General features: G+C 54.5%; 2 protein-coding genes across 3 annotated transcripts in view; one reads left to right on the top strand and one right to left on the bottom strand.

Moving 5' to 3' along the window:
• Nucleotides 1-13693, bottom strand: part of SLC5A10 (solute carrier family 5 member 10) — a 60002-nt gene that overhangs the window by 24114 nt on the left and 22195 nt on the right. The window lies entirely within an intron of this gene.
• The window catches only part of FAM83G (family with sequence similarity 83 member G), a 31615-nt gene that overhangs the window by 9105 nt on the left and 8817 nt on the right, over nucleotides 1-13693 (top strand). For both annotated transcript variants that reach the window (XM_016145173.2, XM_036222610.1), the window contains one exon: nucleotides 5612-5779. In XM_016145173.2, the coding sequence (XP_016000659.1) occupies nucleotides 5612-5779 (168 nt within the window). The remainder of the gene's footprint in view (nucleotides 1-5611; nucleotides 5780-13693) is intronic.

Below are 13693 nucleotides of genomic sequence, written 5' to 3'. Positions count from 1 at the left end.
TGTCTTTAAGTAACTTTTTGAACATATAGACTACAGTTTTAACTGTTTTTCGTGTCTTCATCTGCCAGTTCTAGCGTCTGCATCCATTCTGGGTTAGTTTCCATAGATTTTTTTCTTATGTGGGTCATTATTTTCCTGTTCGTGTATCTGGTAGTTTTTTATCGGATAGAAGACAATTTTATGTTGTGAGGTGCTGGAGTTTGATTTTTTTTTTTTCTTTAAATACTTTGGAGCTTTGTTCTGGGATTCACTGAAGTTGCTTGGAAACAATTTAATGCTTTTGAGGCTTTTTTTAAAGTTGTATTAGATGGAACCAGAGCAGATTTAGTCCAGGGTAGGAGTTGCAAACTATGGATCAAGTCTGGCCTGCTGCCTGCTTTTGTAAATAACGGAACACAGACATACACATTTGTTTATGTACTGTCTATGGCTGTTTTCTGTATTACAAGCAGGGCTGAGTAGTTGTGTCAGAAACCATATGGCCTTCAAAGCCTGAAATATTTACTATCTGACCTTTACAGAAGAAGTTTGGCAACTCCTGTCTAGGGCTTCTGTCCCCACTGTTTATGCAATATCCTTCTGAGGACTCTCCCGAAGATCCCAAGTGTTAGAGGGGTCTGCACCCTGTCTGGCGGGACATAAACAATCCCTGCTCCTGTGTGAACATGGACAATTGTTCTAGCCTCTCTCCTGTCCTCAGTGGTTTCCTCCCACAAGCATGCTGCCCGGTGACTAGCTGAAGGCTCAAGAGGGGACCCTCTGCAGGTCTCTGGTGTTCATTCTGTGCAGCCCTCTCCCGTCGAGTGCTCTGCCCTGCAAATTCTCAGCAAACCCTGTCTGCTCAGCTCAGGGGACGGCTGGACTCCACCAGGGCTCCCTCCCCGTGCCATGGCCTGGAGGTAGCTGAGGCAACCCTACACTTGCCTCACTTGTCTCCCTTTTCGCAGGGATCACTACGCTTGCTGTGCTGCCTGTTGGCCATGGTTTCATAGATTTTGCCAGGCATTTTTATTGCTAAGGCAGGGGAGTAAGTGCAGGCCCTGTTATTCTGTCATGGCTAGAAATGGAAGTTGAATCTAAGATCTTGATGGCCTTTCTCATCTTGTGTGTGCAGCATTCCCTGCAGCATTTCTGTGTGGTACCGCTTTTCACCAGCGGGCACAGAGGGAGGAGGGAAGCAGGTGGTCGATGATTCCTGCTTATCTGCCCCAGAGGGTGCTGTGAATCTGATGGAACAGTTTTCAGATTGGTATGATGAGGAGAAGGCAGGAAAGTGGTGGCTGCTGTCTCCTAAGCATGGGCTCTCAGGTCCTATGCTGGCTCTGTGTCCTCACTAATTCACTTTATCCTCCAACAGCTGTGTGCAGTGGGCATTGTTATCACCCCATGAGGGAACTAAGGCATTTGTCTGAGGTCACACACCTTTCTGGAAGGACAGTCTAGAGCCCACGTTACCACACAGGGAGTTGGGGATCCCTCAGCAGGGATGGCCTTTGGCGTCACATCAACCTTCCCCCTTTTACAGATGAAGAAACTGAGACCCAGAGAGGGACATGGCTCATCCAAAGCTAGACTGTAGCCTGGAGTCCAGAGCTCCAGCCCTGGCCCCACTCTGTTCTTGCGCAGGGGCTCAGACTGCTGCTGGGGCCCTGGGAGGATAGGAAGAAACTCACCTCAGTGCCCCTGGCCCATGCCATCAGCACCAGCAACAGGTGTTAAAGGCGTCAGGCCATGTCTTTTGGGGTGGTGGGGTGCTGTTGCTCCATTGTGGCTCAGATGCTGCCCCCTTGCTCAAGGTTTACCCACCCTCGTAGCCACCTGGAAGATGGAGGTGTTCATGGTGGGACATTGGGGGCCTGGGCCAGATACCATGCCTGCCATTCTACTAGCTCGAGGTGGGACCCGAGGTCAGTTCCCTCCCCTCTCTAGGCCAGAGTATCTTCATCTTTCATTTGTGTTTGGATGTTATCCATCTCACGGATAGTCTGGGGATTCCGAAACCATCAGGAGATTTGGGCAGGGGGGTGATGAGAGGAGGCCTGAGAGCAGTCCTAGCCACGTGGAGAGGGGCAGGGGATTTAGACCTGGTAGGAGGCAGGATGCAGATCTGTTGGATGGGGGAAGAGTGTGGCAAGGGAAAGGGAGATGTGGGAGCTGCTGGAAGAACACACTTTGGGAGCTTACAAATATTGCACTCTCCCCTGCCCCCCGCCCCAAGAGACGTGGGGATGCATTTGGGTACGAGGTTCACTCAAGCCTAGTGCTGATACCAATCCCTGCCAGTGTCTCCTCCACACTCCAGCCCTGGCAATGCCATCCTCCCATGCTCCCCAGGCATCATCCAGCCCCTACTCTGCTGCTCTTTGGGGCTGGGAACCAGGATAGTTGTCACGGTGTTTGGCTCCTCCTAGTTCTATGGCTGTATCTTTGAGAAAGGGTTTTCCCATCAATAAGAAACGGGAACCACCGGGCTCCTTCCTTCCCTTGAGAACTGTGCAAGTTCTTGGCTATGGGGCCAGTGCTGCCCCATCAGCTCCCTGGCGATGCCAGGCCTAGAGTACGGGACATACACATGCCTGCTGTCCTTACCCTGTAGAAACCAGGCAGTTGGTCCAGTGCTCACATGGACACAGTCAGTTCCTGTGGTCACAAGGAGCGAGGTTCAATGCCCAATGTGGTCTCCTAACACCCATCAGGGCAGGAGCAGTCTCTAGATTCCAGCCTCCCCTCTGACTTTTCCACTGGTTTGGCCCTGGTGGTGCCCAGGACCTTTGTGGGGTATGTGTGGGTTGGGACTACATGAAGTGGCTGGTGTTTTCCTCTGGGTGGGGCCCGCTCACGCCATGGATGTATGACCTGGATAGACCATTGGAGTGAGCCAGGTTGACATCTCCATTGGCAGATGGCAGACCAAATGTTCAGGACGGGCTGTGACTTGTCCTGGGCTGCTCTCATTCCTGCAACCCAAGCCATTTGATCTCATTCTCAGTTGACAGCAGTTCCCTGAGGACCTCCTTAGGCCAGACCCCATGCTAGGCCCAGATGGGGGCTCTGCCCTTGGTGAGCTTACAGTGTCACAGGCGAGCTGGGCCACTCAAACAGATAATTAGACAAGGAGAGTGAACCCCTCTGTGCCTCAGTTTCCTCATCTGTAAGATAAGAATAACCACTGCCTCTAAGCATGATTGCGAAGGCTGAACAGGTAGATGTTGTTGGAGTCATTATAAACCCTCATGAAGCACAAGGCCTGGAACTGGTTTATACTATCCTAGGCCAAAGGTGCTTTGGGTGGAGTGTTCTAGTCTTGAGTCTGGCCTCAGCTTTCCCATGTTCAAAACAAGGAGGGACATGCAGGACTGAAGGGCTGCCAAGAAACCTTTGGGGCTCTGACCGTGAACAAGTTGTGGGGGCCTCCCTGGGGAGCACCAAGCCTCCCCCCAACTTTATAGCTGACACCAGTGATAAGCCCTCTCTGAGCAACCCCAGCATAAGCTCAGTGCCTGGAGGGAGCCAGTGCTCAGCTCTGGGACCCTGTGGAGGATCCGCCATAGAGGACAGGCCCCAACAGATTCAGCCCGACAGCAGATGGTCCCTGAATCAGGCATCCTGCCTGCCCAAGGGTGATGTGGGGAAGGACGCACATGGAGTGGGTCCTGCTGGGGCACGTCCCTCATCCCAGGCCCAGGGCAAGCCCCCATCTGCCACAGCAAGCAGGGCCTGGAACCAGGCCTGACCAATCCGGTCAGGGAGCGAAGGGTTGGGGTGGGGATGGCTGCCTCCAGGGAGAAGTGTGTTGGCTGCACCCTTCCCAAGGTGGCACGTGAGGTTGTTTGCCTGCAGGAGTGATTATCCAAGGATATCCCAGGGCTGGAGTGGCTTTGGGGCTGTGGGGTCCCAGGCATGGAAGTCCCTGCTACCACCTCACCCATTTCAGGCTCTCTTCATCCTCGACTGGTGAAATCCAAGGCCAAGTGAATCCACTCAGCTCTGACATCGTGTGTTGTCTGTCCTCTTACCACTCCCTTGCCAAATAATATTTTGCCTTTCCTTAAGCATCTCCTGGGATGGGGAGTTCGCGCCCTCTCAAGACTCCTGCCTAACTTTGAGTCAGAAAGTGCTTCCTCATCTGGTGTCGATATCTGCCTCACCTTGGCTTTCCGCTGTAGGCCCCAGCCCTTTCATGGACTGTACCATCTCCCTCTGCCCCACCTGGAAAACTCTTTCAGGGACTCAAAGACAGAGAGCGGTTGTCAACCAGAGAAGAGAGGACCCTGGCCCTCAACCATCGGGGAACCCTGGCTGGGTCCCACAGCTCCACTGCACCCATTGTACCAACAAGAAAGCTGGGCCCTTTCTCATACTGATGAGAGAAGCTAGATGTCTTGCTCACAGTCACACAGAGATTGTTGCATGGCAGGGCAGGGGCCTGTGGCCCCGGAAGAGCTTAGATAGCCTGTAGGGGCCAGCCTGGTGAGCTCACTGGAGTATGCAGACTCATCGCCAACAGGCCCTAGGCCGCCTCCCTGTCACCCTGTGTCTACAGATCCCAGCAGGAGGAGCCTGCCAGGCCACCTTCATGCTGGGAGCAGGGACCTGGGTAGGTTCTAGCCTGAGTGTTTCCAGCTCTAAGTGTTACCAGCTCACTGTGTGGCCCAGAGCATGTCTCCCACCTGTCTGTGTAAGGCTCCTCCAGGAGGTTCTCAGACCCCAGATGGGGCAATGGTGCTGGCCTTGAAGGGGCTGGACCTCTGTCTGGATCATCAGTATCTGGCCCTGGTCTGACATGCGCAGTAGGACAGGGAGCGGGGGGAGACTGAAGGCCAGTGCTTGATGGGCCCAGGTGCCTGCTGACTACCCCTGAGGCTGGTAGGCTTGTCTACACTGCCCTGTTCTTTCCCTGTGCCTTTCCCCTCCTCAGGACCTACTAGACTGCCCACATTGGCCTGTGGCTGGACTGGGGGTGGAATAGGTATTCCTTCACTTCTGGGGTCCTGCCCTAAGCCAGGTCCAGAAGGGTGGAGGTCAGCCATTGAGGGTAGAGGTCAGCTCTTGTGGGCAGAAGTCATCAGATGACAGGAAGAGCACATGTGTTGGGTCGGTCAGTGAGGGAGCCTGCCAAAGTCCATACCAGCCAGGGACACATGGGTGACGTCATCCAGTGACTGTGCTCACTGCTGCTCTGCCCTTTGGCTGTTGACACATCTGGTTCATCTCAGTATCCCAGGGTAACAGGCAAACTCTAAGACTTTTGAGAGCCAGCTCCTCCCAGGCTCCCTGTGCAGCTTTCTCACTCTTCCACCTACACGCCTCACCTGCCAGGTTATTGGGCTTTGTTCTCTATAGCCTTGTGCTAGCAGGCATGTTGAATGTGCTTCCCCCTCTACTCCCTGCTGCCAGATTCCAGTCTGTGCCACCAACTGAGAATCTTGTGTCCTAAGTGTGGAATACTGAGCCTAGAACTTCAGGGCCAGAGAGGCTCTGAGCCTGTCACTTCCCAGTCCCTGTCCTGAGGCTGCAGGGGGCAGGGCCGTAGGAGGGCTGTGCGTCCTGCGAAGCACCTGTTTCCGCTACTGCACCGACTGACGGCCCTGGTCTCTCTTCCTGCTCCCAGGTGATAGCTGTGGTCATGGACATGTTCACCGATGTGGACATCTTCAAGGACCTACTAGACGCCGGCTTCAAGAGGAAGGTGGCTGTGTACATCATCGTGGACGAGAGTAATGTCAAATATTTCCTGCACATGTGTGAGCGGGCCCGCATGCACCTGGGACACCTTAAGGTGAGCTGGCTGGTCATGAATGACCAACTCATCACAGTTGGTCAACAAACACTTCAGGCACCTGCTTTCTAGGGACAGAGCCTTGCGCCAGGCATACAGAGTTCAGTAACCTTAGAGCCTTCTGCCAGATGTCCCCTGGCCTCTGCTTAAATCCTCCAAGGAACTGGACAGTAACTACCTCCAAAAGTCAAAGATAAACATTGATTAAGGCCCTACCGACCAGGCATTAGAGCCCACACAAGGTGCTACATCAAAGCAGTCCATGTTACTTGGGTTACCTAGCTTTGCTTGCACACCTCAGGTGCCAAGGTGCTCACTACTCTGGCTCCAGCAGCTCATATCTTATCTGGAGAGCTCTGACTCCCAGGAAGTTTTTACTTGGGTTTAAGCCAAAGTCTGCCTATAATGTCTACCCACACACTTAGGACCTGGCCCTGACAGAGGAAGCTCCCTTGGGCTGAGGTCAGGGAAGGTTTCCTTAACAGCTGTAGAGTTAAAATGGATTAAAAGAATAAGAGCAGAATAGAAAGATCCTTCTAGAGGGGACACCATGGAGCAGAGGTGAGGGGGTCACGATGGGCCTGGGTTCTCGGCACTGCTTTGCTATATGTCCTTGAGCTCATCACTTCCCCACTCTGGACTCGAGGGTCTCATTGGTCCAACAGAGGGGCATGTGGGCCAGTGTGGCTGGCCTCTTCTCTACAGATGCCCTGGCATCTGGTACCTTGCTTGGGGATAGAGGGAGCACTCCTTCCACCCTGGTATAGCTTGGCACCTACTGTATGCAGCACTTTTCCCAGAGAGTACAGATCAGTGTGCATAAAGACAGGTAATAATTTTACAGTATTGGACATGTGCCAGGCATGTCCTAGGCACTTTACATGGTTAACTTATTTACTCCTATGACAATCCAGTTGTTCCCATTTTATAGATGAGGAGGCGCATGCCCAGGTGTCACTCATGACTAGAAAGTTAAAGAGAATGGGAGTGGGGGGCCAGCACCAGAGCCCTCTGGCTGAACACATCCTCTGACAGGTCAGAATTCCTTGGGTTTTAGGCCTATGATCTGAACAAAGTCCTAGGAGAAAAGGAGACACTAGGCCGATTAACAAGGGGCTTGGTAGGTTCCCATGCCTGTAATTTGTCAGTATTTGTCAAGTGTGTCCCCCCATCTCAACTGAGCCCTTTCAAGTGGGTGCAAGCTTCCTGGGTGGTGAGTCGCTGGCTGTTGAGATATTTTAATGTGGTCTCGTTGGTGGATTGACCCCAAGCCCCACGCTCACCCGCCGCACTGCCTGCCATGTAATTAGCACTGAGGACCGACTCCGCCAGGGCAGACAGCTCATGCTGGATAGGTCCAGAGTGTGGAAAAGGCGTCTTTTGGAAGGTGGCAGGAGACACCTTGGCCCTGTGGGTAGCAGATCAGAGAACCTCAAGGCTTTCTGTCAAGCCCTCTCCACATGCTCGGGAAGAGACCCCACAGGCCCACCACCACGGCACCCCTGCCACATGTCTAGTGGTTGCTGCACACACGTCACATCACTCAGCCCGCCTTGCATTTCCAGTGTGTGGGCAATGAGGCAGGAAGGTGGTTGTCCATGTTGAGTGGGGACCTAAACCCGGGCTGACTACTCCAGAGGCCTTGTCCCCTGTCCAGGCCCCTTCTTAGTAAGGAAATCTCAAATGCAAGTCTTAGAGTGTTTGGAGCTCCCAGAAGTGTGGGGGGCGGGGGGCAGGTGGAGCTGGAGCTGGACTTAAAATGTGACCCAGAGGCTGCATGACTCACTCCATGTGAAATTGGCCCCACATCGCTCACCCACCCTAGTTGGGGCCCTTGGGACCTGCTGCAGCCCTGTAACTTTGTGGGAGCCTAGAATGCCTTGAGGCCATCTAGACTAGGCTCCCATAGGACAGATGGGGAAACTGAGCCCTGAGGGAGGCTGTGACTTGCCCAGAGGCATTCTCCCAAGTCAGGCTGAACCTAAAAGCCAATAGCAAGAAATCTGCATGGACAAGGAAGGCACAGACCCTTGGTGCCCAATGTCCCTGGCTGAGGTTGCACCTGCCATCAGGGCTTCCATGAGACATGGTGCATGACCCCACCTCTCTGAGCCTCCAGTGCCTCATGGCCATAATGATGCCTCATTTGAGGATGAAATTAGAGGAGACAGTGGTTATAAAAGTGCTCTATGAGCTAAGGGGAGTTACGCAGCTGCTGGCAATAACAAGAAATTATAAACCCCAGGCCCTGGGCATGGGAGGAGGTGTGGGTGTGAGGCCTCCCCTTGCCACCCCCTGTCTGAAGATGTCTTGAAAATGAAGCTATAGCTGGGGGCACAGGAGGGACAGCTTGTACTGGGGATTCCTGGCCTAGCCTATTCTGCTAGCTACCTCCCTGTACTGGGGAAGGTGGCAGGGTCTACAGTGTGTTGTGCCTAGGAGCTGGGCACCCTCATGGGAAAGAATGTGTGACCCTGGCCTCCTTATTCTCACCTCTGAGCCTGCCCCCTTTATAGCTAGGGCAGACTTCTATGGGCCCAGCCCTGGCCAAGTGTCACCTTGTCGAAGGCCGGCTCACATGGCCCACCTCCCTGCCTAAGGGCTGGGTAGGCCCAGACCTGTCTCAGGAGCACTTCCTCTGCCAGTAATCCTGGGCTTTCCCTTGGCTGCCTGCCACCCCTGCCAAGCTCTGCCGTGACCTGCCCTCAGATCCTGCTGGCCCAGGGTACAGATTGCACATGGTGGGATTATACTTGTGACCATGGCAATGTCAGGTGCCAGCCTGGGGGCAATACTAGGAACCAGACCTGTTCCCAGCTCTACCACCTATGCTGTAAACCCTTGAACAGAGACACTGAATCTTTCTGGGCCTCAGTCTTCTTGTCTGAAAAGTGGGAATGTTGTCATTGTCATTTATTTGGCAGGGCTGCTTTGAAGAGTAAAGGAGACCACGTGGGCAGGACACTCAGTAATGAGTTTCTTCCCATCTTGTCTTTGGGAACAGGTGTGGCTCCTCCCATGAGATTCCAGCTTTGGTCTGAGTGCCAAGGGGCTTCTCTTTCCCATTTGAACCATGGTCTGGCTGGGGACCACCCTCACGCTCTCTGCTTCATGCAGCGCCTCCCCAGCCTCCCGAGCTTTGAGCTCACACCAGCATGTTCTGCAAACAGCACTGATCTATTGCTCGACCCAACCCCATTCCTGGTTCCCAGTTGAGGTAGGAGGACATGCATCAGCATCTCCCCAGGTGTGACATTCCCACCTTCGCCAAGTACCTCGGCCTACTGGCTCAGCTGGCCCCTAATGGGCCATCAGGAAAAGAGCATGGGAATGATGGCCCCATATTCCAAATGGGGAATAGGCCTTAAGAAGAAGACCCCACCATCTCACCCCCCACCAGGGCCCAGGGCCAGGCCACATGACCAGGACACATTTGGGGGTAAGACTGAGTGCCAAGGGATGCCCCAGAGCCAGTGGGAATTAGGCTGGGCCTCGAGGCTCATAGCTTAGGACAGAACGGGAGCTATGGGATGCCTGGCTGATTTGAAAAGTTTGTCAGCATTGTACAGCCAAACTGGAAAAACCAGCATCCACTTGGGCAAAGGCTGGGCCTATTTCTGATGAACAAAAACATCCCAGCCAGCGTGGCCACGGGAAGGCACTTAGTGGGGATAAGAGGACTCAGCTTGCAGCTCACATTCCACAGGCAGCCCCCTTCCGGTCCCCAGGGTTTCCTCCTCTCCCCTTCTAGCTTCTCTAACACTGGCCTGGTTCTGTAATGGATTCAAGGTATAGGGCAGTGCTTCTCAACCAGGGGGATTTGCCTGGCTTGGGACATTTGACAGTGTCCGGAGATGTTTTTAATGGTCATGACTGGGATGGTTCTCCTGGCATCTAGTGGTTAGGGGCCAGGGATGGTGTTAAACTTCTTATGATGCATAGGGCACCCCCACAACAGAGAAGCACCTTGCCCAGAATATCAACGGTGCCAAGACTGAGCAACTCAGCCTAGGGGACGAGCCAGGAGTCCCTCCAACAAGGTCTTGGAGCTGGACTGGCTCAGCCCTATTGCATCCCCTGTCCCCAAAGGTGGTTCATAAAGGTGTGTTCACAAAGCTTTACGACAGTGCAGCAGAAGCCAGGGTGGGTATTGGTCCCCTTCCCCATTACAGAGTGAAACAGACCCTTTAAAAGAGAGCAGAGGCTGGCTGGGCACCCAGCACATGGGGACATAGATCCTCTGTACCCTGTGTTCCACACACCTGGCCTGATCTTGCTGTCACCTGCCAGGCCGAGTCAGGATGCAGCTCTGGGCCTCTCTACTCCTCTTTGGGCTCAGGAGATGACAGCAGACCCCTACAGAGGGTGGGGGCAAAAGAGTTGCCATGGTACAACTGGAAGTTGTCCTCAATCCCAGGGGGCTGGACCCCACCCACTGGGAGACTGTGGGTAAGTCATTCCTCCTCTCTGAACCCACCTGGCCATCATGTATCACTGACAGTCATGGCCTCTGTGAGCCTGAGTCCATGCCATTCCAGATATTTTCTGGTCCTCTGTGTTGGTCCCCCACCTGTCCCCCCAGTGGAAGGGATCACATCCTACCTAGTATATGCAATCACAGCCCACTTTGTCGCCTTGCATTTATGGAGCACCCACTGAGTGCCAGGCATCTTCCTGGCCCTCTGCATGCATCATGGCTTTATTCAGTATTCACAGCAGCCCTGAAGCATAAGGTAGGCCCATTTCACTGATGAGAAAACTGAGGTGTGGAGAGGCCAAGTCGGCATCCATTTTGCGCCAGGACTGGAGCTATGTTTGTCCAGAGCTTAAGAATGTCCCAGACCCACCCTGTTCTGGGGAGAGGGGAGGTGGGGAGACAGGGGGCTGGGTTTGTCCCCTCCACCTCCCACCAACCCAGACCTGGGCACCAGCGGACTTGGTATACAGTCAAGTTGTGTCTCTGTATGAGCACAGGAGGACTGGAGAGGGGAGTGGAGCAGGCGGCTGCAGTTTTGCCCCAGCCCTTAGTCCACCCCACTCTGCCCCATACACGGTTGAGCAGGTGACATGCTGCCCAGCTGTCCTCCCCTGACATTCTCTCAGGGTCCTATCGCTGTCCTCTTTTAGGTATGAGGAAACAGATTCCCTGGGGTCCAAGGACTTGCCCATGGCACCGCATTTGGGCCACCCAGGGTGTCTTTCCCCTGCCTGCCATGTCCTCTGCCAGAGGTGTCGTGGGGCTCAGAGACAATGCCGCTTTGTGGGAGCCTCCACTGCTCACCCAAGCCCTGACTCCTGAGACATTACCTCATCTGGGCTAGGCCCCATGGGGTGGGGCCCACCCAGGAAAACAGGCCTGGGAGCTGACATGAGGTGGGTGGGGGGTGGCAGCTGCCACAAGGCCCCATCTGCTGCTGAGCCCCAGGGCTAATGGGTTTTAGAGTTGAGGCCAGCCCCTAGTTTGCGAACAGGGAAACTAAGGTCCAGAAGGGGCCAGAGACTTGCTTAGAATCACACAGCGAATCTGGTACAGCCACAGCCTCCCTCTCACACAGAGCTGAGTCACTCTGAAATGTAGGAGCCCTTCATCAGGGCAAGGTTTAGGGTGGGTAGGGGCAGACACTGGTGTGAGGGAAACTGAGGCTGATGGTTGTTCTTCCAGGCCAAGGAGGGGCCTGTGGTCCCAGCACACAGAGCACTAGGCCAGGAACCCACAGAAGCTGCAGAGCTAGGTTATGGTCGGGCACAGGTGACAAGGGAAGGCCTCTAAGATCTTCGCTGACTTCTGGTCCCTGATCGTGCTCTGTATTGGATACAAAGTCATGAGCACTAATTATCCTGGGCTGTGGCCGGCTTCCTGCTGAGCTGGCTGTGTGCAGATAGGCAGCCTGGGGACCAGGGAGAGCTGGCTCTGGGAGCAGAGGCTTATCTGCATTCTAGGCTGGGCCTGACCGTTGTTCACTCCACACTGGGTGGGCATCAATGGGCATGGAGACCCACCCCTCAACCTCTGAGGATACTGCCCTGGGCCACTTGGGAGCAGAGGGATCGGAATCCATAATAGAATGGACCTCCAGCAGGAGCACCTGAGGGCCGGGGTCGGGAGTGGGGAGCAAGCTCCGGCTCTCTCGGGCCCATCCCCTTCTCCCTGTTGCCCCTGCCCTGGCTCGAACCCCTCTCCCTCACCCACAGCGGCCCCCTCCCTGTCTTCTTCCTCCAGTTTCTCATTCATTTCATGTGTTCTCCTACTGGATATCGGTTTCTTAAGGTACAGTTCCAACTCTGTGACTCCCTGCTCTGAATCCTCTTATGGCTCCTGCTGCTCCAAGGGCCAAGTCAGTCCCTTAATCAGATGTAGGGTCTGTCATCAGCATCCGGCTGGGCCCGCTCTGCAGGCTCCATCACCCGCCTTCCTCCCCCGAAGTCCTCATGTGTCTTAGACTGCTGCTCTTGTCACCAGGCCTTTGTGTCCTATGTCTGGAATGCTAACCCTGACCCACTCATTCCTGTCTTTCACATATCGGCTTTACCCAGTCTGCTACAGCTGGGGTTATTCCTTATCGCCTCCAAAATGGGATTCTTATCACAGTCATCTCTGTGTCTGGAGCTGGAAGCCTTAGCGGGGGTCAAATGAGAGAAAGAGTGGGCAGTCAATAAGCTGGAGCCAGTGAGTGGGCGAGGGCGACCGAAGTCACAGGACGTGTAACAGCCCAGTGCCCAAAGCTGGCATGGTGCCCCTCCAGAGAGAGTGAGACTCCCAGGGGACATGCAAGCAGACGTGTCACGATGCTGTTAAGGGGGTTTCTGCCCTGGGCAGCTGTTAGGTTCACTGGGCCTTGTGTTAAATATAAAATTCCCAGTCTGACCATGGGCCTCCTGAGTTGACTCTCTGGGGGCACCTGGGAGCTTGTGTTTTTATCACACTGCCCTGGCAGTGCTTGCACAGATGAACCCAACTCTCCTGACCACCATGAGGTTTGGGGTGCCCCCAGCCATCCCATCAACTCCTGGGTCTCAGCCAGATTCATCCTGACATTCCTGTGGTCTGCCATGCCTCGCCACTGGCTCTTCACACCTGCCTCTCCCTCAGAGCAAGAGCCTCCTCCCATTGGACAGGGTAGGGAGCCAGCACTAGAGCCCTAAAGGACCCAACACTTGGATATCCACAGACTTTCCACCATGGAGAGATGGCTCTTCATGGCCAGAGTCCAGAGAAGGGCAGGCGTGGCCTGGCCTTGGACCTGAGGCACTGCTTGTGACCCCTGGGAGACCCCTCCCTCTCCTCTGTCTGGGTCTTAGCTCCCCTTTCTGTCATCCCTCAGGGTCTCCTGACTTTCTCCTGAGCAGGACAGTGTAGGCCCAATGAGGAATGGGACTGGGCCATTTATCAAACTACTGGAAAGTAGCAATTTGCTGGGAGCCCTGCCCTTGGTGAGTTGAGCTCAGCCTCGACAACAAGGCAGCCATGTGGAGCAGATCCAGAGAGAAGCCCAGCAGTCATTCAACCTGGGAAGGCCACAGGTCTGCCAGTATGCAAGACCCAGACCCCTTAGGGAAGACCCCTATCTACCCAGCTATGCAGCCACCAGCCATCATAGGGATCTTTCTAAAATGTGTCCACATCCCTCCTGCTCATGGCCCAGCAATAGCCCCCACCACCTGCAAGAGCATTTCCCCAAACTGGCCTGGCCATTCAGGTCTCGCCTATCATCCACCCGCCCTCCTCTCCAGCTTCAAATTCCAGCACTTCCCACCTGTACTCAGACCCCGCAGTCCCCAAACACATCACTACCTTTCTCTAGGCGTTATTGCTTCGTCCTTCCCTACCCAAGTTCCCCTGAAGCCCCGGCAGAAATTGCCCCACCCCTCCACCCCAGTGTGGTCAGTGCTATGGTCCTGTATTTCTATCTCCTG

This window comes from Rousettus aegyptiacus, unplaced genomic scaffold (assembly GCF_014176215.1).
Source record: "Rousettus aegyptiacus isolate mRouAeg1 unplaced genomic scaffold, mRouAeg1.p scaffold_m13_p_6, whole genome shotgun sequence".
Taxonomy (NCBI): Eukaryota; Metazoa; Chordata; class Mammalia; order Chiroptera; family Pteropodidae; genus Rousettus; species Rousettus aegyptiacus.
Note: the sequence above shows the minus strand (reverse complement) of the source record. Positions and strands in the feature narration are given on the sequence as shown.